This window comes from Prunus dulcis, chromosome 3, assembly GCF_902201215.1.
Source record: "Prunus dulcis chromosome 3, ALMONDv2, whole genome shotgun sequence".
Lineage (NCBI taxonomy): Eukaryota > Viridiplantae > Streptophyta > Magnoliopsida > Rosales > Rosaceae > Prunus > Prunus dulcis.
The window spans coordinates 9,589,544-9,616,198 of NC_047652.1; the positions used below are offsets into that span (position 1 = coordinate 9,589,544).

General features: G+C 39.1%; 1 protein-coding gene across 1 annotated transcript; it reads left to right on the forward strand.

Moving 5' to 3' along the window:
* The first annotated feature begins 21,993 nt into the window (after nt 1-21,993).
* LOC117623018 (probable O-methyltransferase 3) lies at nt 21,994-23,231 on the forward strand. The gene is made up of 2 exons (XM_034353852.1): nt 21,994-22,755; nt 22,929-23,231. Exons 1-2 carry the CDS (start codon nt 21,994-21,996, stop codon nt 23,229-23,231), a joined length of 1,065 nt encoding a protein of 354 aa, XP_034209743.1.
* Nucleotides 23,232-26,655: the final 3,424 nt, after the last annotated feature.

A 26,655-nucleotide genomic window follows, 5' to 3' on the forward strand; every position in this document is an offset into this window, starting at 1 on the left:
CTTGATCTCAAAAAGCAAGTCAGCAGGTTTTCTTTTGTTTTTAAAAAGTTTTCCCAGAAGGAGCCCCACGTGACTGCGTAACTTTGAAAAGTAAAAAATTTCAACTATCACAAGGGAGTTGATAGGGAATTTATAAAGGGGGAATTTATAAAGGCAGGTCTTACAGGAAGACTTCTCCAATATTTACAGTCAAGGAAGAAGATCAAAATCCCTTTCTATATACAAAGAAAATTCTGCTCCAGAGCAGGTGCCATTTTCGAGGGATAATCAGACTACATTTTCTAAAGAGATAAGTAAGGAGTAGGGAGTTGTCCATCAGGAAAATCAAAGTAACCATCGTGGCAGATTGCATTCTTACAAAGGGCAGTTAAAGATTAAAAGGCATTAGTTTTCTTTCAAGAAAAGCAGGGAAGTGATCACCATAAGAATTGACTGTTGACGGCTTTTCTGCTAGAATATATAAAAATCCCATTTTTCTTGGCATTTAAAGTAAAAAGATCTTTCTTTTGGAAAATCTGCCGCCCATTATTAAAAGATTAGGAATCCCACTCCAGCATTTTCTATAAATATGAGAGGATGTGAGCAGATCAAAGGACAACCAAAAAATCAATCAAAACAAAAACTCTCAAGATCAGAATTGACAAACTCAAAATGATCACCTGATCTCAAAAGCCTTCAAACACTGAAGTAACCAAAACTCATTGAGCCACAAGAAACAAGTCAGCTATAATTCAAAATATCTGAGTTCAGTTCAGTTCAGAGAAATAGTTATACAAAGCGAGATTTCTCTCGTTACAAATTTGGTTCAGCATAAGCCACATCACGCAGAATCCGGGTTTTTACAAATATGAAAACCTCAAAAAATTTATGGAGAGTCTTGATCAAGCAAAACAGGTACTAGAGTGCAGTTCTAGCTCAGTAAACATCAAATCCAGTCACTTCTGCCCCTTTCATATAGTAGAGGCTCCAATTTTGCCCGTTCAAAAAGCCTTCCAGGGCTTGAAATAGATTAAAGCTCTACCAAACTCGAACGTTGGTATCGATTTACAACTGAAGCTTGACAGTTGAAGGTGTTGATGATCCAACCCAGCACAGACATGCCCAGTCCAGTTCGGATCAAAAGTAGCTATCCAGATAGAAATTGAAGTCCAACGCTCTTTTGTCTCTTTTAGAGTTGGTCTTTCCTTTTTGAGCTTTGTAAAAGGCAGTTCTGCCTGAAAACAATTCACTTTCTTATCATTTATTATAGCCAGAACTACCAGTTTTGTACTGTGAAAAATTGTGAAGTCCTCACCAGTCTGAGACAAGAAAAGAATTACTTGGGAGATATTCATCACCCAAACTCACAACCACTTGTTTAGAAATTAATAACTTGGGGCGCAAGTTATCTATTTTTAAGAAGTCTGCTAGAGTTTTTATTGCTAGCAGTGGCACGCTTATACACAAAAGAAAGTTGACTTGTTGACCACAAATGATTTTCAACCCAATGAGGTATTTTTCCCTACCATCACAGGAACAAATCTAAAACGGGTGAACAGCAATCATGGGTGATAACTCCATTGTTGGTGTTGCTGCTGCTGCTTCTGCAAATTTGTGTGTTTCTAACTCTATTCCAAGTACTGGCTCCAATACTTGGATAATTGACATTGGTGCTTTTGATCATATGACTTATAATGCTAAATTTATTGATGAGTTGTCTAGTAACACCTGTGACCTATACATAACTAGTGTTAATGGCTTGCCCTCTCAATTACTAGCGAGGGCACAATCTTTCTCACTCTTACTTTGTCCTTGTCTCGTGCATTACTAGTTCCCACTATCTATTGTAACTTGTTATCTGTTGGTCGATTACTTGATACACTTAATGCTTCTGCTACTTTCTATCCTACACATTACTCTTTTCAGAATCTCAAGACTCACAAGACTATTGGGCATGGTAAACAGATAATAGGGTTATATTATTTGACATTGCTTTCTGCACCAATTCGTTGATAAACCTCTTCGTATGCTCATTCTTTTCAAATCAAGACGAGCTTTGATCGTGTCCTTTGTCTTGCCATCAATATCTAGAATCGTGTCCATCAATGTGTCAAAGACATTTTTCTCAACATGCATAACGTCAAGATTGTTCCTCAATTTTAGTTTCGACCAATATGGGAGCTCAAAAAACATAGGCTTGTGCGTCCAGTTCAAATGTGTAGAAGGTCTGGTCTGACCAACTGTTTTCCCAAACGGAACAAGATCTAAATGGTTAAGCTGTTCCAAGATCTCATCACCGGACCATTTACTTGGTCTTAGGCGACACTCTGTGTTCCCGTCGAACTCTTTATCCTTTTCCAGACACTCGTGGTCCCATGGCAACCATCTCCGATGACCAAGATACCAAACTTTTCCAGGGTGCCAAAAAGAAGTTACATCTTCCTTGCATACAGGGCATGCCATATAACCCTTTGTGGTTCACCCAGAAACCATTGCATATCCCGAAAAATCATTCACAGTCCACATAACTGCTGCAAAGTGAACATCTTCTCGGTGGATTTATCGTACGTGCGCACACCGTTTATCCACAAATCCTTGAGCTCATCAACCAACGACCTTAAGTAAACATCGATTGACCTGCCAGGATCCTCAGTTATCAAAACAGTCATCATCATGTACTCTTTTTTCATGTATTTCCAAGGCGGCAAATTATATGGGAATACGAAAATCGGACAAGTGTTGTGGTGTTGGTTTAGAACCCGTACAAATTGAAATCGTCAGTGGCAAGTCCCAATCTAACATTTCGGGGATCAGCAGCAAACTCGGAGAATGTTCGATCGAACTCTTTCTATGCCACCCCATCTGCAGGATGCCGCATCACATCGTCTACCCATTTTTCCTTATGTCATCTCATATCTGTGGCAGTATGCGTCGACATATACAATCATTGTAGCCTAGGTTTCAGGGACAGATATCGCATGATTTTTTGTGGGATCTTAGTCATTCTATTCTTAGTCATTCTATTCTGAGATGTCATTTTGAACACCTTTTGCGCGTGTTTATGGTCTTTCGGCAAACAATTGTCCGTCGGAAGCATTCTCTTGAAAACCCCCAAAAAGTAATTGAAACACAGGTTCGACATACGATACTTTATTTTTTGGTGCATTAGCTCCACAGTCGCCGTGAGAACGAAAAAGCTCTCGCACCCTGGATATAACTCTTGGTTGGCATTTTTTATAACTTTGCATTGTCCATTGGGGTAGGAACGTCATCTTCCCCTTCCTGATTGATGTTGGTCGATGTAAATGGAAAAGCATCATTTATAATATCCATGACTTGTTCATTAGGATCCACAGTAGGTTCAATATTCTCCACTCTTGTGGCATTTGAAGACGAAGCATTGTCTAATTGTTCCCCGTGAAGGTTCCAAATGCTATATGTCTTAATCATTCCATTCCTTACTAAATGAAATCCAACATTTTCAATTGTCTCCCATAACGTGTTATTACACCTCCTACAAGGACAACAGATTCTAGTTGCACTCGGGTTGTGTGTATGTGCAAACTCAATAAAATCCTCGATTCCATCCAAGTATTCTTCTGCGCATCTATTCAGGTTCTGTATCCACCTCCTTCTCATAATTCCTGGAACCACAATCACAACAACTTCATACGAAGTCATAATGTCACCTTATGCCTCCGGTAAGGGCCCTATCTCATTCGGGAATGCATAGTCATATCACGTAATTTACGGCTACATGAGATTAGATTTCGACGTGGATGAATTTCGACAGCATCTCGATACAGTTCTTGAGATGTACCGTAGGTATAAAATACATACGTACCACCCGAAGAACGTACGGAGATGACACCGAAATCTCCACAATCGAAACCTAATCCTATAGCCGTACATTACGTGACATGACTATTCATTCCCCAGCTGTCCTAATAATGAGACAATTCAAGAATTAGTTGGACCGCAGTCATGCTTTATGCATCCATGTACGAAATCCAACTAATCTTGAATGGGAAACTAACTTTTACTAAAAATAAAAAACAAAGTACGAAGTTAATTTCAATTAACTTCGTACATCACAACACAATATGCTACGTCACGCACAATTTAACAACATAATATAAATCTAATTTCACCAAAAAAAAAAATTAAACATAACAAACTAAGTTTAACATAATGTAATTAATTTTATAATTTTAAAATATAAAATGAATCAAATACCTTCTCAATCGTTCTCCACCAATTGCTAATTACAAATATCCCTAAAGAGAACAAAATTAATAGCGTTAGTATGAATTTACATTAATACTTTTAAACTAACAACAAAAAATACTTACCCAATGAACGTATTGAATTCCCAGCAGAGGCAGAGGCAGAGGTAGTAGTGCATGCCCTTTTAATCTATTTCTTGTTGCTTTGAACTCTTCATTCGTAAGATCTGCAAATCGATTGACGCTTAACACTTGAATGATTTGTTTGCGTTGTTATTGGAAGATTCTATAAATGCAACATTTTCCTTAAATGTCTTGAAACACTTTAAATTCTCGTTAATGTCGTTGTATACTCGGCCATTATGAACTAGCCATTATTCGTATCTCCCATGCATAGATGCATCTTACAAACTACAAGAAGTGGCTTTACAACACCAAGCCCCCAACATGAGGATGAAGCCCAAACAAATACCTAACTTGCACAGTTGGTTATTAATCAAGTCCTAAACTATGAGGTAGTGGTTTGTTTGTTTTGTTCTACCATTCCAAAATGGTAGTTTAGTCTATATTCTTGTTAATTTTATGTTCAATGGAATTGAATTTAATATGTCCGGTATCAATTGTAGATATTTTGTTTTATTTTTTTGTCGAATTTGAATCAGATATTTTATCCCAATATATTAGTTTTATTTATTTATTTATAATGATTATGTTAATAGGTTGTTGATTCACTATTCTCACAACATTTGTCTCCAAGAGAAGAGTTCCATTTTAGGTCCTCATTTGCTATTGAATACTGGACACAACCTTCAAATAAAACAATTTTTCACATTGAAAAAAAATGAAGAAGAAAATTGTTAAGCTTGAATTAGATCCTCATTTGCTAGTCCTTCAACTTGTTAGAGTTTGTATAGGACAACACCTTTATTTTGTTCCACATTGGAAGAGAGTAGCTTCCGCAAATGGTTTACAAGCCCAACTCACTATAGAATTCTTGCTGACTTGAAACACTAAGTAGGAAGTGGGCCTAATGGAATGGAAATTGGCCTCACCTTTGGATTAGGCTTTGAATATATAAGCCATATATATATATATTTGTCAAAGATTGGGTCTTTGGGCTCTGTTGATTAAATTAATATTTTTTATTAATTAGAAATTTATTTTTTAGATAATATCATGATCCAATTAAAATTTTGTTGAGGCTCAAAAATGTCACGGGAAGCCCAAAGACATTTGAAGCCCAATATAACACATAATATTGGTCATGCGTTAATTCAAGCTGTATTTTATGAACTAATTTATTAAATAAATATATAAATAGTATACATGCTCTGCCAAATCAATAATACATTTTTCCTATGCCAATCACCTACTAAGCTCACATGAACCCAAGTCATGTGGTTTACGGGGCTTGCACGAGGGATTGTGGTATGGAAGGTTACGGAGGTTCACAAAGCCCACAGAAGCTCTTGGATAATGGAGACTTTGGGCTACCTACTTGGGAGCACCAAAGTCCAAGCCCATTACTTAGAGTCCTCCAATGTGGATGAGCAAACAAGATATTTTTCAAGCACTTCCTTTTACCTATAGGAAATAGTCATTTTCCAAATGCCTAGCTTTACCCGTTGGAAACAAGCCTTTTTCAGCACTTCCTATTACCAGCTGGAAACAAGCAGTCTCCAGCACTTCCTTTTACCCACAGGAAATAATCAGTTCGTGGTACCTAACTTCATCTACTGGAAAATAGCATGCTCCAGAGCTTCCTTTTCACCGTTGAAAATAGGCTGGTTCCAGTACCTCTCTTTACCTATTGGAAATATAGAAAAACCCTCACTCTCTATAAATTGGCATTCATGGCTCAAGCAAAGGACACCAATTTTTCTTCAGCCAACACTTCCTCACTCGGCTGCTGCAAGCATTCCAGCAGCCATCAACCCCCTTTAGCAACCACCATACCACTTTCCTTCCTCTATTCAACTGCTGCAAGCATTCCGGTGGCCATCCCAGTAATTCCTGAGTTATCACAACTATTTCTTTATTTTCCTATAATTGAAATCCTCCATTTTCCTTATAAAACCTCACAAACCATAACTCCCAGCTTTTCTTTCTTTCTCAATACCCTTCCATGCTATAAACACCATAGCTCTCAAGCCTCAAGCTTTTCCTTTTATCCTCCCACCTCTAGAACTCATAAATTTCTCTAGAATCATTGTCACAAACACCATACCCTTCAAAGTCTCAAGCTTTTCTTTCCTCAGCCATGCTCTTTGAAATCCCATTCATTTGACTTCTATAAGCATCCCAACAACTATCACAGCCAAACAATCAAACCACCATAGCCATAGCTTCAAAAAATAAATTATCAACACCAAACTCAAACATATCCACCACCAAACCAAGCACATGCTTTCTCATTTGCTAAACTTGTGGGTCTTTAGCTCCCACACTCCAAGCTCTCATGCAAAGCTCATATAATCTCATATCAACATGAGCGAGTCATCTTCAACTATTCGTCGAGCTGCCGGAAACATCAATACAAAACACGCAGCCGCTGGAAGACGAACAAAGTACTCCCCTGGGACTTGCTTCTCCCTCGGGATACTTTGGGCCTAGTTCTCGCTAACTTCGACAAAGGGGCAACTAAGTCTTCATTCATCACTCTGTGGCGATCCAAGAATCAACAAGCCCGGATGAGCCTTCGGACGAAAAAGAGCCCAACATAAATGGCAACTCTGCTAATCAACAAGCCCGGATGGGCATTCGGACGAAAAAGAGCCCAACAAAAATGGCGACTCTGCTGGGGACTAGGCCATTAGTCTTGTAGTGGCTCTTGAAAAATCACAAGGTTTATTCATACAACTACATTACAGCAAAATTTAAAGACAAGAGCATTCTCTTTGATTTTGCTTTGTTCTGTTGTTCTTTAAATAAAAAAAGGGGGATGCAAAAGCATTTCTAATATTTTCTCTTATGTTGTAGATATACCTTCTCAGACAAAACATCTTGCAAGAGGCTTAGGTGAATCCATCATAGCAAGCTGCACATGCAAACTCCAAATGACTTGGGGGCTTCATGCCAAGCAAAAGAGAGAGACTAGAATCCAGAAGCTGCTGTAAATTTCAGTTTTCATCCTAGAGGAAAGCAAACTGTTTGTTACTTATCTGGAGGAAAATAAGCTGTATGTATCTCTTCCAGCCTCTCGCTTGGCCTCTTCCTTCTCATCTTCAGTCTGCTTCTTCCAAAGATCTTCTTTGAAGCAAGTTGCAGGAAAAAAAAAATTACAAGCAGGCCTCTGCTCTGTTTCTCGACCCCGAGTAAGCCAAAGAGAATATAACCCAACTTTGCAACCAATTGCTGACCCCAACAAGCTGACCTGGGGACTTCATGCCAAGCAAATTCAAGGAAGAACACCATGCCATCCAAACAAGCAAGCCCATCCACCTTTTTTGCCATACAATATAAATCATCTATTTCATTACAACAACCCTAGATAATCTTGCATTATGGTGATAAAATGTTTTCTATTTTCCCCTTTTGAAACAAGCCAAGTTACATTCTTCTAGCACCTACTCCATAAGCAAAGAATTTCCAGCACCTGCCCTATTTCAAACATCCTTCCAACAGATGCCAGATTTCAAACATTCTGCCAGTTGCAAATCCTCTAAAAGCCTTCATATCGCAAGTCAAGGTGCAAGCAACCAAAACTTACCTTCATGCTGCCAAATTCCTAGCAAATTAGTAAGAAGATGACACTCTCATGCTTTGGAGCCTCTCAATCAAGTCTGAAAAAGATATACTAGCCAAGAATCAGATGCCGAAAAGGGATGCTTATTTTATGAAGATGAATGCAACACCTAGACTTGCATCATTGCTCTCATTTTCTTCACACACACAAAAAAAAAAAAAAAAAAAGCTCCTGCAAAATAGAGAGATGATGCATAAGCGGCAAGCAAACTCATCAACCAAGCATTTGACAAATTCACATGGCATAAAACCAATCCACAGGTCAAGAAATTTCAGTTCATTCAAGCATTCCAAGCAAATTGAAGAACTCATGTTCTTGCGACAAAACCATACAACATCATGCTCTCACGACAATATTGCTCAAGATCATGCTCTAGTAATGCCCAAATCAGCACATAATGCCAAGAGAAAGGACATGCTAAATTCTCAAACAAAAGCAACATGCCAAGCAAAACTTATACACAAGTTTTTCAACCATTCTAGCTGAAACATCCCACATTTGGAAAATCACTAGAAATCAAGCTTCATTTTTTCAAAATTTCATTGCATTTAGAGCTAGGGAAGCATGTCAAATAGATTCTTGGAACATGCCATGCAGCAGAAACTGCACAAATCCCAGCAACTTAGCCCTTTGAAATTGCACCAAAAATTCATTTTTCCTTCAAATGGCACAATACCAGTTCCAGCACAACCATGGAGAAGTCTATTTTCATGTATCAAAATCTCCAACTTAGATTCCAAGAGAAACATTTCAAAATTTCAAAGAACAGCCCACAAGCTACTGTGAGACATTTTCACAAACACTTGGCATGCATTACCCAGGTACGCTTGTATGAGTCTTGTTAATCACCAAGCTAGAATCCTAAATTGAAAGCTCAACCTCAAAGTTCGGTACCTGACTCACCAGTTTTGAGAAGTGCAATGTAATTCAAGCTTCAAGCATAGAAGACAAACATGCAACAAAGGCATCAACATCAATTCATGAACATGCTTCAAAAAAATGAAGGTAGAGAATACTACAATGGTTGGATGATCCTCAATTTTGGATAGGTTATCAACAATATAATTTCAAGCAAATTTTTTGAAGCAAGCGAAATCATCCGAGCATCAAAAATTAAAAACACAGGTAGAAGCAGAATCTGCAGAAACTTACCAGCCATGGATGAACACAGAAGTTGCAGACCAACTTTGAGGTATCAATAAAATTCTACAAATTCTACAAATTTTATAGGCTATAGTACTCGAGCAGATGAACAACTTTCATCAAGGAAGTGTTTTGATATGAGTTTCCGAAATATGACTTATGTACCGATGCACAGTACCCATGGGTTTGAATCTTGAAGAGAGAAAAAAGAGTTGAAGGAGAAGAAGAAAAATGAGGGGCATGGGTGCTGAGATAAAGACAAAGAAAAAAAAAAGTGTGGGATCACCCCTTGCCAAAAAAAGATAAAAAATAGAGACAACATGCCAAGCGATATTGCCAAACTAACATGCCATACCTCTTGCTAAAGAATGAAGGGGTTACTGGCTTTCCCAAGGCAGACCAACAACAACAAGAAGATTGTACACAGAGATGCAGAGACCCAATACTCAATTTAGCCATGCCCAAAGGATTTCGTAGATGTTCATTCTCAAGCTCCAATAAAAATAAGGCTGAGATGCAATAGAAATCATGCCTAGCGAAGCAAAAATGTCACAAGCAAAATGCAGATATCCAGGCCAAGCAAAAAGGAACTCTTTATAACATGCCAAGCCAAGAAGAAACACTCCATCTCCAAAACCATGCAACTCAAGCATTACACTTGATACAATCATCTAAAGAACCAGAAATTACAGTTTCAAGCTTTCCAAGCAATACAATCATCATGAAAGTGACAATCTTAGACTGAGCAATTTCAGCTGCCAAAAGTAGGGAGAAGAAGAAATGAGCCATCATAGTCATCATTGCAGCAAAATGATACCCCAAGTTCGTCGCACCATGCTTCAATCAAATGCCAAGAAGTTCATGCTACGAGCTCATGCAAATCGAATTTTTTCATGATGGCTAGCATGCACCTACGGGTTGAGTAACCGACTCTTTACATCCACGACCACATCCAGAGAGCAAGCTTCTCTCTTGCTTCTAAAACCCAGCAATTTCGTGCTCTGTTCATCCTTCTCCCCTTTATTTTTCCCTCTTAGCAAATTGTTTTGGTACTTGACAGAACCTCCGTCGAGCTGCCGAAAAATCACTTAAGCCACCCATTGCCTAGCCTGTCCCCTCTTCTCAACCAAACCCTATGATAATCCTTTCCTCCATTTCCTTAGAACCCATGTTTTTCACAGAAACTCACAGCTCTCTCCCTTTAAGGCTAAACTCGTGACAACTTTGCTTCCATGCCACAAGCCTCTCATGCCAAGCTAAGAATCTACCTGTAAGCAGCCATTGTTTTTGTTGGTAAAGGTAACCAGGTTGTTTCCTAAGGCTTCATTATCCTTTCGAAGCATTCTTGGGGTCTGATCTTTGAACTTAGGCACATGGGGTAATTTCATCCATTTTGCTCCTTACGGCAGCTCAGCCCATTTGTAGCTGCTGGAAGTCCCTACATTCTTCCACCCTAATCTTTTCCTCTATTCTGTCTCTCAAAATTCCCTCTCCCCTTACTTTTGAACCCCTGTTTCTCATGGGAAATCTAAGCCCTCTTTCTTTCTAATGCTAAACTCATAAATGCTCAGCTACCCTGCCATGAACTTCTCAAGCCAAGCCAAGATATTCATCTGTAAGCAACTATTGGTTTGGTTGGAAAATGAAACCAAGGTGTTTGCTAAGGCTCCATTAACCTTTCGAAGCACCCTTGGGGCCTGATTCTTAAACTTAGACACAGGACTGCTGGAACAAAAAGGCCCCTACATAAATGCCAAAAGCTAAACACTCAAGCACATCCACCATGCTAAATAGCCAAAAAGCTATATTAAACCATGTCACTTTAGCCAATACTAAGCGTACAAGCTAAAACCAAGCATACACGCCAATGCCAAGCATCCAAGCCAATACCAAGGATACAAGCCAAAGCCAAGCGTACAAGCCAATACCAAGCATATAAGCCCAAAATCAAGCGTACATGCCAATGCCAAGCATCCAAATCAAATAATAAGAATACATGTCAACATCAAGCATACATGCCAATACCAAATATACACGTCAAAACCAAGCATGCCAATATCAAGCATACAAAACTAATGCAACTCTTGCAAACTGCAACAATGCCAAATCAAGCATCACTAGTCACTCAAGCACATCAATCATGCAAGCTAACTTATTTTGGGTTAAAATTCAACCAAGCCTTATCTCCGATGTCATGCAGAAAATAAGACAACTTTTGGTAACCCCAGTAAGTAAACTCCAATATTACAATGTCTACGAAAGTTCTTCAAGGTGACACCTTCGGTGTCTAAGAAGATTGGGTTTTAAGCGGGACCATTGCGACCCCTCCAACCTTTCCGGAAAAGACCTGGCTGTGATTTCGAAGACTCTTGAATGGTTATCCTTGAGTTGCTCATCGTTACATATATATAAGCAAGCTAACAATTGCCAAAACCATGCTAATCTTGATGCCAAGAAAAACAAAAAGACTATGGCCAAGCAAGCAAGCACGTATGTTTAATGCATATTGAAGAATTAGCCATGGCATGCCATTGCCAATTATCTTGGACTGAAATTGATTATTGGGCCCATCTCGCTGCCACTTCATAGCCCTAATAATTAAGGGGGCTAATGTTGAGGCCCAAAAAAGTCACGGGAAGCCCAAAGACATTCGAAGCCCAATATAACATTTAATATTGGTCATGTGTTAATTCAAGCTGTATTTTAGGAATTAATTTATTAAATAAAAATATATATAGTGTACATGCTATGCCAAATCAATAATACATTTTTCCTATGCCAATCACCTACCAAGCTCACATGAACCCAAGTCATGTGGTTTATGTAGCTTGCACGAGGGATTGTGGTGTGGAAGGTTGCGGAGGTTCACAAGGCCCACGAAAGCTCTTGGATAATGGAGACTTTGGGCTAGCTACTTGGGAGCACCAAAGTCTAAGCCCATTACTCAGAGTCCTCCAATGTGGGTGAGCAAATGAGATATTTTTCAAGCACTTCCTTTTACCCATAGGAAATAGTTATTTTTCAAATGCCTAGCTTTATTCGTTGGAAACAAGCCTTTTCCAGCACTTCCTTTTACCCATAGGAAATAATTAATTCATGGTACCTAACTTCATCTACTGGAAAATAGCATGCTCCAGTGCTTCCTTTTAACCGCTGAAAATAGGCTGGTTCCAGCACCTCCCTTTACCTATTGGAAATATCGAAAAATCCTCACCCTCTATAAATTGGCATTCATGGCTCAAGCAAAGGACACCAATTTTTCTTCAGCCAACACTTCCTCACTTGGCTGCTGCAAGCATCCCAGCAGCCATAAACCCCCTTCAGCAACCACCAGACCACTTTCCTTCCTCTATTCAGCTGCTGCAAGCATTTCGGCGGCCATCCCAGCAATTCCTTAATTATCACAACCATTTCTTCTATTTTCCTATCATTGAAATCCTCCATTTCCCCTATAAAGCCTCACAAACCATAACTCCCAGCTTTTCTTTCTTTCTCAATACCCTTCCAAGCTATAAACACCATAGCTCTCAAGCCTCAAGCTTTTCCTTTTATCTTCCCGCCTCTAGAACTCATAAATTTCTTTAGAATCATTGTCACAAACACCATACCCTTCAAAGTCTTAAGCTTTTCTTTCCTCAGCCATGCTCTTTGAAACACCATTCATTTGACTTCTATAAGCATCCCAACAACTATTACAGCTAAACAATCAAACCACTATAGCCATAGCTTCAAACAATAAATTATCAACACCAAACTCAAACATATCCAACACCAAGCCAAGCACATGCATTCTCATTTGCTAAACTTGTGGGTCTTTAGCTCCCACACTCCAAGCTCTCATGCCAAGCTCATATAATCTCATATCAACATTAGCAAGTCATCTTCAACTATTCGTCGAGCTGCCCGAAACATCAACACAAAACACGCAGATGCTGGAAGAAGAACAAAGTACTCCCCTGGGACTTGCTTCTCCCTCGGGATACTTTGGGCCTAGTTCTTGCTAACTCAGACAAGGGGGCAACGAAGTCTTCATTTATCACTCTATGGCGATCCAAGAATCAACAAGCCCGGATGAGCCTTCAGACGAAAAAGACCCCAACAAATTTGAATTTTGTTTGAACAATTATTACAACTGTTGGATGAAGAGAAGTATCGGACCTCTATATAATAGACAATTCGTTCAAGCTAGAAGCTATAGAATTTTGGAATCACATGATCACTTGTCCACAAATAATCACTTTATGAGAGAAAAGCATATCATATTGTTCGCTAAAAATCAAAGCCAATATGCTTAGATTTTGATTTCTGATAGTTTAATCCTGGTGGGCAGTCTCCTATTTGTGATAGGCTTTGATTTGTGTATGAATTTGATTTATTAATATATATAGAATAGATTTCCAATTGTTTTTATTATGTTATTTAGTTAATTTCTGATTGTTCTCCAACACAACTTGAAATAATGTCAATTGGCTATATATGAGCTTCTGTTAGTCCTAGTCATTAAACTACAAAACAACTGTTATTTTTTCTCCTTGTTTATTCTAGTCCTTAGATTAGGAATGGACATTGGGTACCAACAATTGGGTGTCAGGGGTGCCCAATCATATAGATGTTCCCGTCGCCCCATTTTCTTTGGTAATAAGAGGCCAGTTTAAGAAATGATTTAGTTTGTCTCCCATCCCACTTGTATTTTATGTAATCTTTCATTAAATAATAATATAGTTATATAAATATATAATATTACTACATAAATAAATATTATAATATTATATGTAATATTTATGCCCACAATTTCACTATTTGCTGGGTCCGCCATTGTTTATATACACATGAGTTCAGGTTCTCATCGCATCACACCGACAAAGTGCATACAAACAAATAGAAAAAGAAACCTGACATGTTTCAATCGTCAAAGCAAGTAAAAAGAAAGAAGACAAACAAAAGAAAAGAAAATGTTGCGTAGTAAAACCATGCATAATTGCATGTGAAAATAATAAAAATGAAAGAAGCCAGGAAAGTAATCGAGCCACATGCTACGGTGGTCATGCTTTGTTCTTCTGAGAACCCCAAGCAAGAAAATTGAGGATCGGCTTAGGAGAAAGATTTTTATGAACCGAAAATTACACTTTCACGTGACATATCATTATTTGTCAGAGATAGTAAAACAGTGCTATCCTAATTGCAACTAAGTTTTCCTTCCAACTAAAGGTATAACTTTATTTTAGGGACTTTTCTTGCATTTGCCCTAGCATAAATACAAGACTTCTCAGCAATTATATATATACAACATAAAAATAAAAGAAAAAAGGCTAAAGATTGAAAACAGAATGAAGCTAATGAAAAAGAAGAAAAGAAAAAGAAAAAGTAGAGGTACCCTAAACTAAAATTTTTTATTTGCATTGAAATTTCCAGTCACAAGGCTTTTACTCCTCTCAAGCTTTTTCTTCCAACACTGGTGCTTCCAACATTGGCATTGCCCCTTGTTCTTCAACTCCACCAACTCTCCCTCCTCCTCTCTCTCCACTCCTTCCTCTTCCCTCTTCCCCAAAACTGAAACCATCCTCACCAACCCCTCCTCCTTACTCTTCACCCACAACTTCCTCATCCTCTCCCTTACCTCACATCCCTTCTCCTCATGCCCCCCACCGCAAAACCCGCACTCGACCGCCTTCTCTTTTGCCGCAGTAGCAGCCTGAAAGCTCTTCGCTTTTTCAAACCCAAAACCAAGCCTCAAAGCGTCGTTTAACGAACTGGGTTTTTCTGCAACAATCCAATCCTTAAACTCCTTCCTCAACCCATCAATAAAAACCCCTTTGAGCACATTGTCTTGCAGTCCATGATCCGGCCACCGCTTCAAAATCCATTGCAGTCTCAGAAAATAAGCACGCACTGTCTCATCCCTGCCCTGCTTGATCATCGTCAACTCCGACCGCAATTGATCGATCTGATCATACGCCTGAAAGAACAGCGATCTTATTTCTTCCCAACTCAACGAAGGGTAGGGATCAATGTTCAAATCGTACCACAGAGCCGCTTCATTTTCCAGCGTCACCGGGAAGATTCTCACCATCACGTCCACTGTTGGGCAACTGAAATTTGCGCTGCAAAATTTGGCGAATCGGGTTAAATGGGTAACCGGGCATTCGTTGGAACCGCCCCGAAAGATCGGCAGAGGCGCAATGGGTACGTAGAAAGGGGTCTGATTGGTTGTGGGTTCTGAGAAATTTTTAGTCTTTGATGGCAGTGAGGCTCTGGCTTTGATTTGATTACTTGAAGAAACCGACTCGGGCGGTGGTTGTGAGGAGGAGAATTGGTCGCTTGGGGAATTGGTTTCTGATTCTGATGCCAAGTAGATAGATTGATTTTGTGATTGTGAAACGTCGTCGCTGCAATCGTCGTCGTAAGAATTGGAGTTTCTCTTTGTTAGGTAAGCCATTTTGTGAGGAAGGAGAGGTTTGGATTGGGAAACTGGCAAATTTGAACTTCAACAGGTTTTCCGTTTTTAGATTTTGAAATGGGCTCTCTGAAAGAAAATGACGGTTTGAGTACATTCTAGGGGAGGCGCGAATGCGGGATTTGGTGGTTTTTGGTCTTTGGATCAGATCTGTACAGTCAGTGACTTGCCACGTCAATCCATAGATTTAAAAGAGAAATGGAAAATTAGAACTTTCCAGAACCAGAATAGTGCATGTTGAAAAATGGATTTTTAGGGTTTATACTTCGTTTTATGTATGAATTTTCGCTTGTGTTTTTACAAAGACCTAGTAGTGGATAATTATGGGTTGATTCTAAGAGTGTCAACTGAAAACGATGATTGATAGCTTCGTAAAATTAAGGATGCTCAATATGGAAGGAAATTCCAACAAGCTAAATGATAAGACTTGCTCCTCAAACCAAAGAAAAATATGAGCTCTAGGAACACTAGTGTGGCATTGTGTAAGTAAAAAATTATCCGATGTCTAAGTTAGATTTTTATTTATTTATTTTTAAGAATGTCTAGGTTAGACATTTTCAAATATGAATTGAGGTGGAGTTCATGTACCTCAATGTGTTGAAGTTTTTGGCTATTTATCTTGTTTTCGTGAATGTGCTTGATTGTGTCATGGCCTAGCATAATCGCAGAAGGACATGTGGCATGCAAACCAAATTAAGCGATAACTAAATGGAATAGTATAGTTTCTACATTATGCCCTCAAAGAAGTTGCAGAAACCATGAAGAACTAAGAGCCCGTTTCGTATCCTACTTGGATTCAATTTCATAAACTCAAAAACATATTTTAAGTCCGAAGCCACAAAAATCTATTTGGTAGACCCATTTTAAAAAACCAAATCCAAAAAAAAACTCAAAAACACCCCATTATTAAAGTTTCTCTCTCTCTCTCTCTCTCTCTCTCTCTCTCTCTCTTTTGTTAATTTCAATTTAGGAATCTAGGGTTTCTAATTTTAATTTTAATTATTTTTTAGATCATAAAATTAGTTTGGAGTTATACCAAACAATTTTTTAGATCTTAAAATCAGTATTTAAAAACCCATGTTTTTAAAATAAATCATGATTTTTTAGTTCATTTCTTTGAGTAGGATACCAAAGAGGTCCTAAATATGTCTGCCGATTGTTGTATTATTCAAATGTCATTTAAGTCGAAACTCCAGTGAAGTAAGCCTAGTTTGGCTCTCTCTGAGTAAGATGTGTTTTGGGCATGAAGAGTGGGTGGTGACATTGATGAAGATGGGGAAGGTTTCCTTCATATATAGGCGTCCCACCTCTAGCCTCGAGGTACTTATATATTCTTTGGTGATAATCTTTTCACTTGGAGAAACAGGAAACAAAAGATCGTTTCAAGATCTAGTGTTGAGGCTGGTGTATAAAGGCTTGTCTAGTGGTGTTTGTGAATTACTTTGGGTTAGAAACTTTATGACAGACTTGAGGCTTAAACTAAAGAGAAGTACGTACCAGATTCCTTGTGATAATAAGGCTACTATATATTGATATTGAGCACAATCCTGTACAACATGAGCAAACTAAACATATGGAGATTGACCAACATGTCATTAAGGAGAAGTTGGAGGATGAAGTGCTTGATTTACCATTTGTGAAGTCTAAAAACCAACTTGCTGATATTCTTATTTTTATTAAGACAGTCTGTAGAAGAGTGTTCTACAACTCTTGACAACTTGGACATACGAAATATTTGTGCACCAAATTGGATTAGGAGATTTGTTTCTTGAGTGGGGTATGTGATCTCTTTGGCAAGAGGAAGAGAACAGAAGAGAATAATGATGAGAGTATCTGCAAGAGTGCTCGCGTAGGTGTAGCTGGGAGATGATGATTGTGTTTTACTAAAATTGATGAACAGGCAGAGGAGACCAATCTTGAGGGGTCAATCCATTGACCTTCATAATCAGGTTCGTAAAGAAAGGTGCTCCGCATCCCACTCCTGAAGAACCTATTCCCATCGACAAGCCACAGGAAAGCCCTCCCAGGTGCAGTACAGCAATGCGCCGCACAAGCAGGACAATTAAGGAGGTTAGCCCTTGCAAGCCAACGAGGAAGTTAACCAACTGGACCCAAATCATGAAGGTCACCAGCATGACCTGCAGGCCATGCACGCAGCAGATGTTGAGAAGCTTGTGAATAACTGGCTTCCAAACTTGAAGATCAGAGGAGATTTCGAAGATGCTCTGCGCAGGGAGGTGGACCAAACAAACTCCTCACTATTCATTGCCGAAATCGAGCAGGCTGCCCCCAAAGCGATTCTCAACTCCTTTCACACACTTCAAAGTAGGCTTGGGCACGGTACGGTATGGTACGATATTGACCACATCCCGCTCCCAATACCGGAATTTTCAAACAACACGGCAAGGTATGGGATTGGTGTTTTGGTTTTTTGTTTTTTGGTTTTGAATCATACTAGAGCTGATCAATTTCGGCATGACACGGTACCATTTCAGTATCACTATTGATGAGATCTGAAAAAGATAAAAAAATACTAAGATGAAAGAAAATAAAAAAGAAACAGAGAAAGATAAAATAGAGGAGAGAAAAAAAAATAGTAATGGGGAGAAAGAAAGTGACGGGGAGGGAAAGAAGAAAGAGAAGAAAATGAGAGAGAGAGAGAGAGAGAGAGAGAGAGAGAGAGAGAGAGAGAGAGAGAGAGAGAGAGAAGAAGAAGAAGAAGAAGAAGAGAAAGGGGGGGAGAGAGAGAGTGTCTGTAGAGAAGAGAGGAAGAAGAAGAAGTAGAAAGGAAAAAAAATAAAAAAGGGCAAAGATATATGGGAATGGAGTGGGGAGGGCGGCTGGGAAGAAGTAGCAGAGGAAGAGCGGAAGAAGAGACGAAGAAGAAAGGAAAAATAATAAACAAAGATGAGAAAGAGATGAAAGAAAAAATTGTAACATCCCACATTGACCAACGGAGAGGGGGTGGTGTGCCTTATATGTACATGCCCACCTTCATCTAGTACGAGGCCTTTTGGGAGTTCACTAGCTTCGAAGTCGGGGGAACTCCAAAGTTAAGCGAGTTAGGGCTAGAGCAATCCCAGGATGGGTGACCCACTGGGAAGTTGCTCGTGAGTTCCCAGAAAGAAAACCTTGAGGGCAGAGAGAGGGGGCCCAAAGAGGACAATATCGTGCTATGGCAGAGCTGATCCCGGAATGTGACAAAATAATATAAAAAAAGGCAGGGGAGATATTAAATAATTGGAAAGAAAGAGAGAGAAAATGAAAAGGAATAAAGAAATAGAGAAGATGGATACTATTTCGTACGGTATGACACCAAACGGTACAAGAAATATGAAAATGGTGTCGTGTCACAGAAACGGTATGATATGGTATCATACCGTTTACACTACAACACCGAACAACACAGTGTTTCGGTTTGCTTTTGGTTTTCCTATTTTGATGCCTAGCCCTACTTCAAAAGGGATTTCAATCCCGAGAGCCATCTGAAGCACTTCAAAAGTGTTATGATTCTCTACAAGCCCAAAGAGTAGCTAACGTGCAAGGTGTTTGCAATGACCTTACAAGGGGCAGCCTAAGATTGGTTCCATACCTTGCCATCCGAGTCGATCAGCAGCTTCAAGGGGCTAGCATTCGTCTTCGCTAAGGAGTACACTTCTTATCGGACATTTAGGAAGAACCCTGGCCACCTATTCAACCTGCATAAGAAGCATGATGAGTCCCTTCGGGATTACATCAAGAGATTCAAAGCTAAAAAGGCAAAAATCGTAGTTTGCGATAACCGAATCGCATCCTCTGCCTTCAAAAAGGGCTTGCCAACCGAGCACAACTTATATCGTGAGACTCTGGCAGAGGTCTTCGCGACCGCGGAACGCTACGTGTTTTGGGATGATCATTGAATTACTGCGAAAAAGTCTACCAGGCAGGCCGACCAATCAACCAAACAAGCAGGTTAGAGAAGCGACAGGTTCACCAACAACAGCATCACCAATTTTAAGTCACATCCCCAAAGAGACACTCGGGCAGATTTGTTTGTGCAAACATTCTCACGGGAGAATATTTGTGATGAGAGTCTCAAATTACATATTTTTAATATTATTTTAGAGACTTTATGATATAAATTTGGCTTAATAAAGATAATTCCACTTGATGTTACATTTCATTCTCACCAATTGGATTTTCACCACTTGATATTACTTTATGCTATATGGGTTAATTAGAAAGCTTAATGGAGCTAGGCATTGCACAGCCCACATTTTGAAAAAAAAAAATAGTATTAAAAAAAAAAAACTTTGGTTTGTTTCTTGGAAGGAAGTTTGACCACTCTTGAGATCAAAAGGTTGGTATGATTTGAATTTAGCTAATGCCACTCAATTGTGTTGGTTCACTTTACACCAAAGGAAACATGTGAAAATTTTACTCACTGATTATAAATGATTTGGACTTCGTGGTGGGATTAACTTGAAATGTTAAATTAGTGTCCTCTCTTTTAACGTTGTTCATGAAATGAAAATTCAAACTTTGTGCTTTTGTCCTTTTTGTTGGTGACAGGTGTTGAAATTATTTTTCAAAGTTTTTTTTAATTTCATGTTTCTGAATAATTGTTCTAGCCTCATATACTTGATATTTGTGGGTGTCATCCCTGGAAACCCTCACGAGACTATAACTCGTCCTTTATGGGTAACCCTGGGTTTAAAGGCTTGTTGCATATGCTAAATGCAATTGTATCCTGCGAAAGTGGCTTAGCTGTTTTAGTTGTTTTTATTTATTTTATTTTGTCATTTGTGCTAAAATTTGAGTTTCTTTTAGTCGCTTGGATTGCTAGGGACTAGCAACACTGGTTGGGGGTTGTGATGAGAGTCTCAAATTACATCTTTTTAATATTATTTTGGAGACTTTATGACATAAATTTGGCTGAATAAAGATAATTTCACTTGCTGTTACATTTCATTCCCATCAATTGGATTTATGAATTTTCTATATTTAATTTGGTGAACTCATTAGGTGAATTTATCTTTTGAGGAAGTTGGAAAGCCAAAAGATGAAGATATATATTTCTCCAAGTTCAAGCCAAGTGTGAAGAGAATTGCTAACAGATTTTATTGAAGAATTGATGATTGTGGGATTATTGTGATTACAAAGAGAAGTAAAGAGGGAGAAGAGAAGACAAAACCTTTGAGCTAAAGAGCCTATTTCATGTCATTCTTAGCCAATTTAACGCCCACTACCTCACCATTATTTCTTTTCCACTAACTCTTCACCATCAACACATGTTTAATCCAATTCATCTCTCACTTAAACCCTTCTTTACCCACCATGAATGTATTAACTTTCCACTCACCTCATTCACTACTATAAATTACCCATCAACTTATTTGGCAAGGACACCACTACGACAGATTTCTTTATCTATTTCAATCAAAATTTAGTTATGTTTTCCTTTGTAATAAGTTGCTAGACAATGACCGAATGCTTAGCGACTGAATATCGTCTAATAAGTGATAATCGATTTTAACATGTTTTGTGTTTAGAGACATACAATTGCTAAAGGGTTAATGACACATAGAACTTATATTTTCAAACTCGAGATAAGCGTGTGGCAGATATGTTAAGAGATATTTAGTGATATACCCATTTCTAGCACTAATATTATAAATAAACCCTACACAATTGAATTCCTATAAACAAACCCAAAAAAAACCCAAAAAATGATAGCTAGCCTTATTGAATTTAATATTCATTATTAAATTACTTTGATGCCCTATTGAGTGCTTTGGGTATTTTTATGAGATTTTGGGGTTGGGCTTGTTTTAAGAAATTGATGGCAGTTTTGTAATTTATAAGAAGTTAAAAGTTTTTTTGTTATGTTGTAAATGGACTTTGGGTGTGTTTCTAAAGTCCATTTTATATAGGGTATTTTTATAATTTGGGCCCCCATATTGGGTATAATAGTGAATCTCCCCACAAATCATTCATCCGACATAGTGCTTTCCCAGTTGTGCAAAAGAAATTTTAAATATCTTTCATAAATATCGCGTGTAAAGAAAATGAAAAAGAAAAAGAAAAAGAAAAGAAGAATGACTTTTACATGATGTTGTGTGAATTAGTTTAGTTTTATATTTGCCAGTTTTCTATTATTGTCTTTCGTGCACAAACCACATTTTACCGTGAATCATTGTTATTTATTTGCTGTAAGAGTTAACATAACAGTAATTGCATACAGTAGAAGGAAAAAAATAGAGTCGACCATCAAATAGTAGAGCCAGTTAACATGTCTAACACGTGGATTAGTTTGTTCACGTGGAAAGCATGGGTATCCCAATTTCCAAATATCTCTCTCTCCTTTATGGCATTAAGCTCCTCTGGCTCCCCTCCACTCCACACACTTATATAAAGAGATGTGCATCAATCTTAATTCTCACCAAATCTTGAGCCAATAGCAAGGCATGGGAAGTAAAGTGAGAGCAACTCATGAGCTACTCCAAGCACAAGCCCACATTTGGAACCACATTTTCAGCTTCATAAATTCTATGTCCCTCAAATGTGCTGTTCAATTAGATATCCCAGATGTCATCCAAAAACATGGCCAACCCATGACTCTTTCCGAGCTTGTCTCCGCCCTACCAATTTCCCCAACAAAAGCTCATTTCATTCCACGCCTCATGCGAATCTTAGTCCACTCTGGCTTCTTTGTCAGAGAAAGTCTGAATGGCGGCGAACAAGGTTATGTACTAACAGACGCCTCCGCACTCCTCCTGAAAGACAATCCCATGAGCGCAAGGCCCTTCTTACTTGCCATGCTCAATCCCATCTTAACCGATCCATGGCAGTATTTGACCACTTGGTTCCAAAATGACAATCCTACGCCATTTCACGTGGTGCATGGGATGACATTTTGGGATTATGGGAACCAGGACCCGACTCTTGCAAATTTTTTCAATGAGGCCATGGCTAGCGATGCCCGGTTGATCTCGAGCTTGATGATTGATGACTGCAAGGGGGTGTTTCAAGGAGTGGATTCGTTGGTTGACGTGGGCGGTGGGACGGGAACTGTGGCCAAGTCCATTGCTGATGCCTTCCCTCACATGAAATGCACAGTACTTGATCTCCCTCATGTAGTTGCTGACCTAAAAGGGAGTAAGAACTTGGAATATGTTGCAGGGAACATGTTTGAGGCTGTTCCTGCGGCCGATGCAATTTTTTTGAAGGTAATTCATCTCATCCTTAGTGATATTATATTGGTAAATACATATTTCCATTTATAGATCAATACAATATATGTGAAGCAGAGTATGCTTTCCAATTGGACTTTAAAGTATAAATCAAATTGGGTCCATAAGTAATTTGATGATTTTGTTTGGTGATTGTGTGTGACAAACAGTGGATATTGCATGACTGGAGTGATGAAGAATGCATGAAAATACTCGAGCGATGTAAAGAGGCAATTACAAGAGAGGGCAAGAAAGGCAAGGTGATTATCGTAGATATGACGGTGGAGAACAAGAATACAGATAAAGAATCTGGGGAAACACAACTTTTCTTCGATATGTTGATGATGGTTATGGCTACAGGAAAAGAAAGGAATGATAAAGAATGGGCTAAGCTCTTTTCTGACGCAGGTTTCAGCTACTATAAGATTACTCCCTGTTTGGGTTTAAGGTCTCTCATTGAGGTTTATCCTTGATTTATAATGAAGCACCTGCTTAATATATTATGTTGGCAGCATGTACTGTACTGTAATATTGTTCGGGGTAAATTAATGTTACCTAGTTTATTTAGTATTGTATTAAATGCAAGTTTGTCAATTTGGGAGCTGCTCTGGAAATTCTGTGGAAAATTTTGGAGTTAATCTTGTTATATATGTATTCCACCAAAAGGAACATATATAAGCGGGGACATTTATCTCTTTGCTTAGACCCAGTAATCAACACGACCTCTTCTATCCATCTAGTTCTCTCTTCATCATTTGGCAACTGCTCGGATTTCTCAAACTCCTTTTCCATATTAGGCAAAACCTCACTTTTGATCCATGTGGTTTATCACTTTTACTACTAAAGTCTTGTGGTTTCAATTTGATCATTTTCACCCATGTGGTGCAATTCAAAGACATTCTCCAATTTTTGTCAAATTAGAGTAACTGCGGTTACTTGTTAAGGAGCATTTTGGTCCAAAACAAGAAAGATAAAAATAAAAAAAGATAAAAAAGAAAAGGAAAGAAAGAGAAAGGTGAGAGAAACCCTTCGCACCACCACCCCCGCCAGCCCACACGCCAACCACAACATTTGACCTTATGTTCCAAACCCAATACAAAGCTACCATCGTCATCTTCCTCTCCTCGCTGATGTGCTCCAGTGCGCCGCACCCCTCCTCGATATCTACTCACCACACCCAGTCCCTTCCCCCACGCTAGCCCAAAGTAGAAGCCACAACCACCCTTCCAGAAGCTGAATGGGAACTTACTATTAGATCCCACTCCCCCGACAGCCTTCACATCTCCATTTTATTTGTTTGGTAAATTATTTTTTCCTTTTTATCTTTGATAAATCTCAATTCTTGGTTCATAACACAGTAGAAGAAATATTAGTTTTGTGGGGTTTTCATGGGTTTGGCAAATTCCAAGTTTGTATCACGGCAAATTTTGGATTCTCTAATGTATGGAAGGTTGTAATATTTTGCAATGGTTGTTGTTCAATAATTTTAATTGTGTTGGGGGAGGAGGAGGGTTGGTGGTGGTCATGATGAGAGGGGTGGCTAGACAACTTGGTGGGAAGGTGGGAATGGGGAGGGAAATGCCTTCCCCTTTCTTCTATTTCCAGCATTTGTTTGTGTACTGAAATTCTCCTTCACAAGTAACGGTTGTTGAATTGCATAAACTCAAAGCTATAAGGGTAATAACGATTGTTGAGGCCCAAAAAATCAAGGGCTGGGCCCAAATATATTCCCAGCCTAGTGCGATACCTTGCTAAGAAGAAACCTAATTTGGGCACGCGAAGGTTTGTCATACACGCTCGCACGAGTCATGAGCCACGTGCCATGCCAAACAAATATGAAATCCATCACGCTAAGATTTGAAACGGGCCTATAAAATGCACTGGCTCTAAGAACTCATGCTAATTATCCCATCAAGTGTCATAGCCATTTACAAAACAATAATATCCAAGCTCGAGCACGCCAATCAACAATGCCAAAGCAGAAAACCCTTATTTTGCACCTAGCCACGCTACAAGCTTAAGTGGGCGCAAGCCACACAAATGCCCGAGGCTTGCTGAGTGGGTTGGTATGGATGGTTACGAGCATTCACGAGTCCCATTGATGAGGCAAGAAGTGGAAGTTTTGGGCGGCTTGGGAGCCCCAAAACTCGAGCCCATTTATTGAGCCCAAATATATGGGTAAGCATGAAAGAGAGAAAAAGGTAGTGCGTTACCTTAGAAAATTGGCCCATCACCTTAGTAAATATAGTCCATCATTTTAGAAAGTTGGCCCATCCCCTTAGTATACTAGCCCATCACCTTAGGGAATGGCCCAAGTCACTTGGAAAATATTTGAAAGTCTCCAGCACATGGCTGGAGACAAAACCACGATGGACCACTTAGAGAACCAAAAGGTATTTGCATATGCAGGCTGCTGGGAGTCTCCAGTACATGGCCAAAGATAAACCCAACACAAGCCATCTGAAAAACCAAAGGATACTTAAGAAAAAGGCTCTTCAGACCAATGCTATTACCAACTCATTTCTCCCACCAACTCTTGCTATAAAATGAAGGAGAAAAGAAGGAGAAAGGGTAGCCCAAAATAGGAGATGGTCACAGGGACAGCTGCGGGAAGGCTCTAGAGTGGGGACTTTTATCTCTTTGCTTAGACCCAGTAATCAACACGACCTCTTCTATCCATCTAGTTCTCTTCATCATTTGGCAACTACTCGGATTTCTCAAACCCCTTTTCCATATTAGGCAAAACCTCACTTTTGATCCATGTGGTTTATCACTTTTACTACTAAAGTCTTGTGGTTTCAATTTGATCATTTTCACCCATGTGGTGCAATTAAAAGACATTCTCCAATTTTTGTCAAATTAGAATAACTGCGGTTACTTGTTGAGGAGCATTTTGGTCCAAAACAATAAAGATAAGATAAAAAAATAAAATAAAATAAAATAAAGGAAAGAAGGAGAGGGTGAGAGAAACCCTCGCACCACCACCACCCCCGCCAGCCCACACGCCAACCACAACATTCGACCCTATGTCCCCAACCCAATACAAATATACCACCGTCATCTCTCTCTCTATCATGCCCCCGCCGCAATTGTAATACCCAACACCCATTCCCCAATTCCCTCATCCAAACCATATATCTCCTCGCCGATGTTCTCCAGTGCGCCCTACCCCTCCTCGATATCTACTGACCACACCCAATCCCTTCCTCACGCTAGCCCAAAGTAGAAGCCACAACCACCGTTCCAGAAGCCCAATGCGAACTTACTATTAGATCCCACTCCCCCGACAACCTTCACATCTCCATTTTCTTCTCTCTTATCAATCACTCTCTAAACTTTCCTTCTTCTTTTTTCTTAATTTTCTTTTCGTTCTGCAATTTTCTCAGAAAAAGTTATAGAGAAACAACAACCACCCAATTTTTTTTTCTATTGATTTGTTGGGGGGAAATTTCAAGTGCTTGGTGAATTTCATTTGTTTCGTAAATTATTTTTTCCTTTTTATCTTTGATAAATCTCAATTCTTGGTTCATAACACAGTACAAGAAATATTAGTTTTGGGGGATTTTCATGGGTTTGGCAAATTCCAAGTTTGTATCACGGCAAATTTTGGATTCTCTAATGTATGGAAGGTTGTAATATTTTGCAATGGTTGTTGTTCAATAATTTTAATTGTGGTGGGGGAGGAGGAGGAGGGTTGGTGGTGGTCGTGATGAGAGGGGTGGCTAGACAACTTGGTGGGAAGGTAGGAATGGAGAGGGAAATGCCTCTCCCTTTCTTCTATTTCCAGCATTTGTTTTTGTGCCGAAATTCTCCTTCACAAGTAACAGTAGTTACTCGAGTTTGACACAAATTGAAGACTGTTCTTGAATTGCTTAAATTCAAAGCTATAAGGGTAAT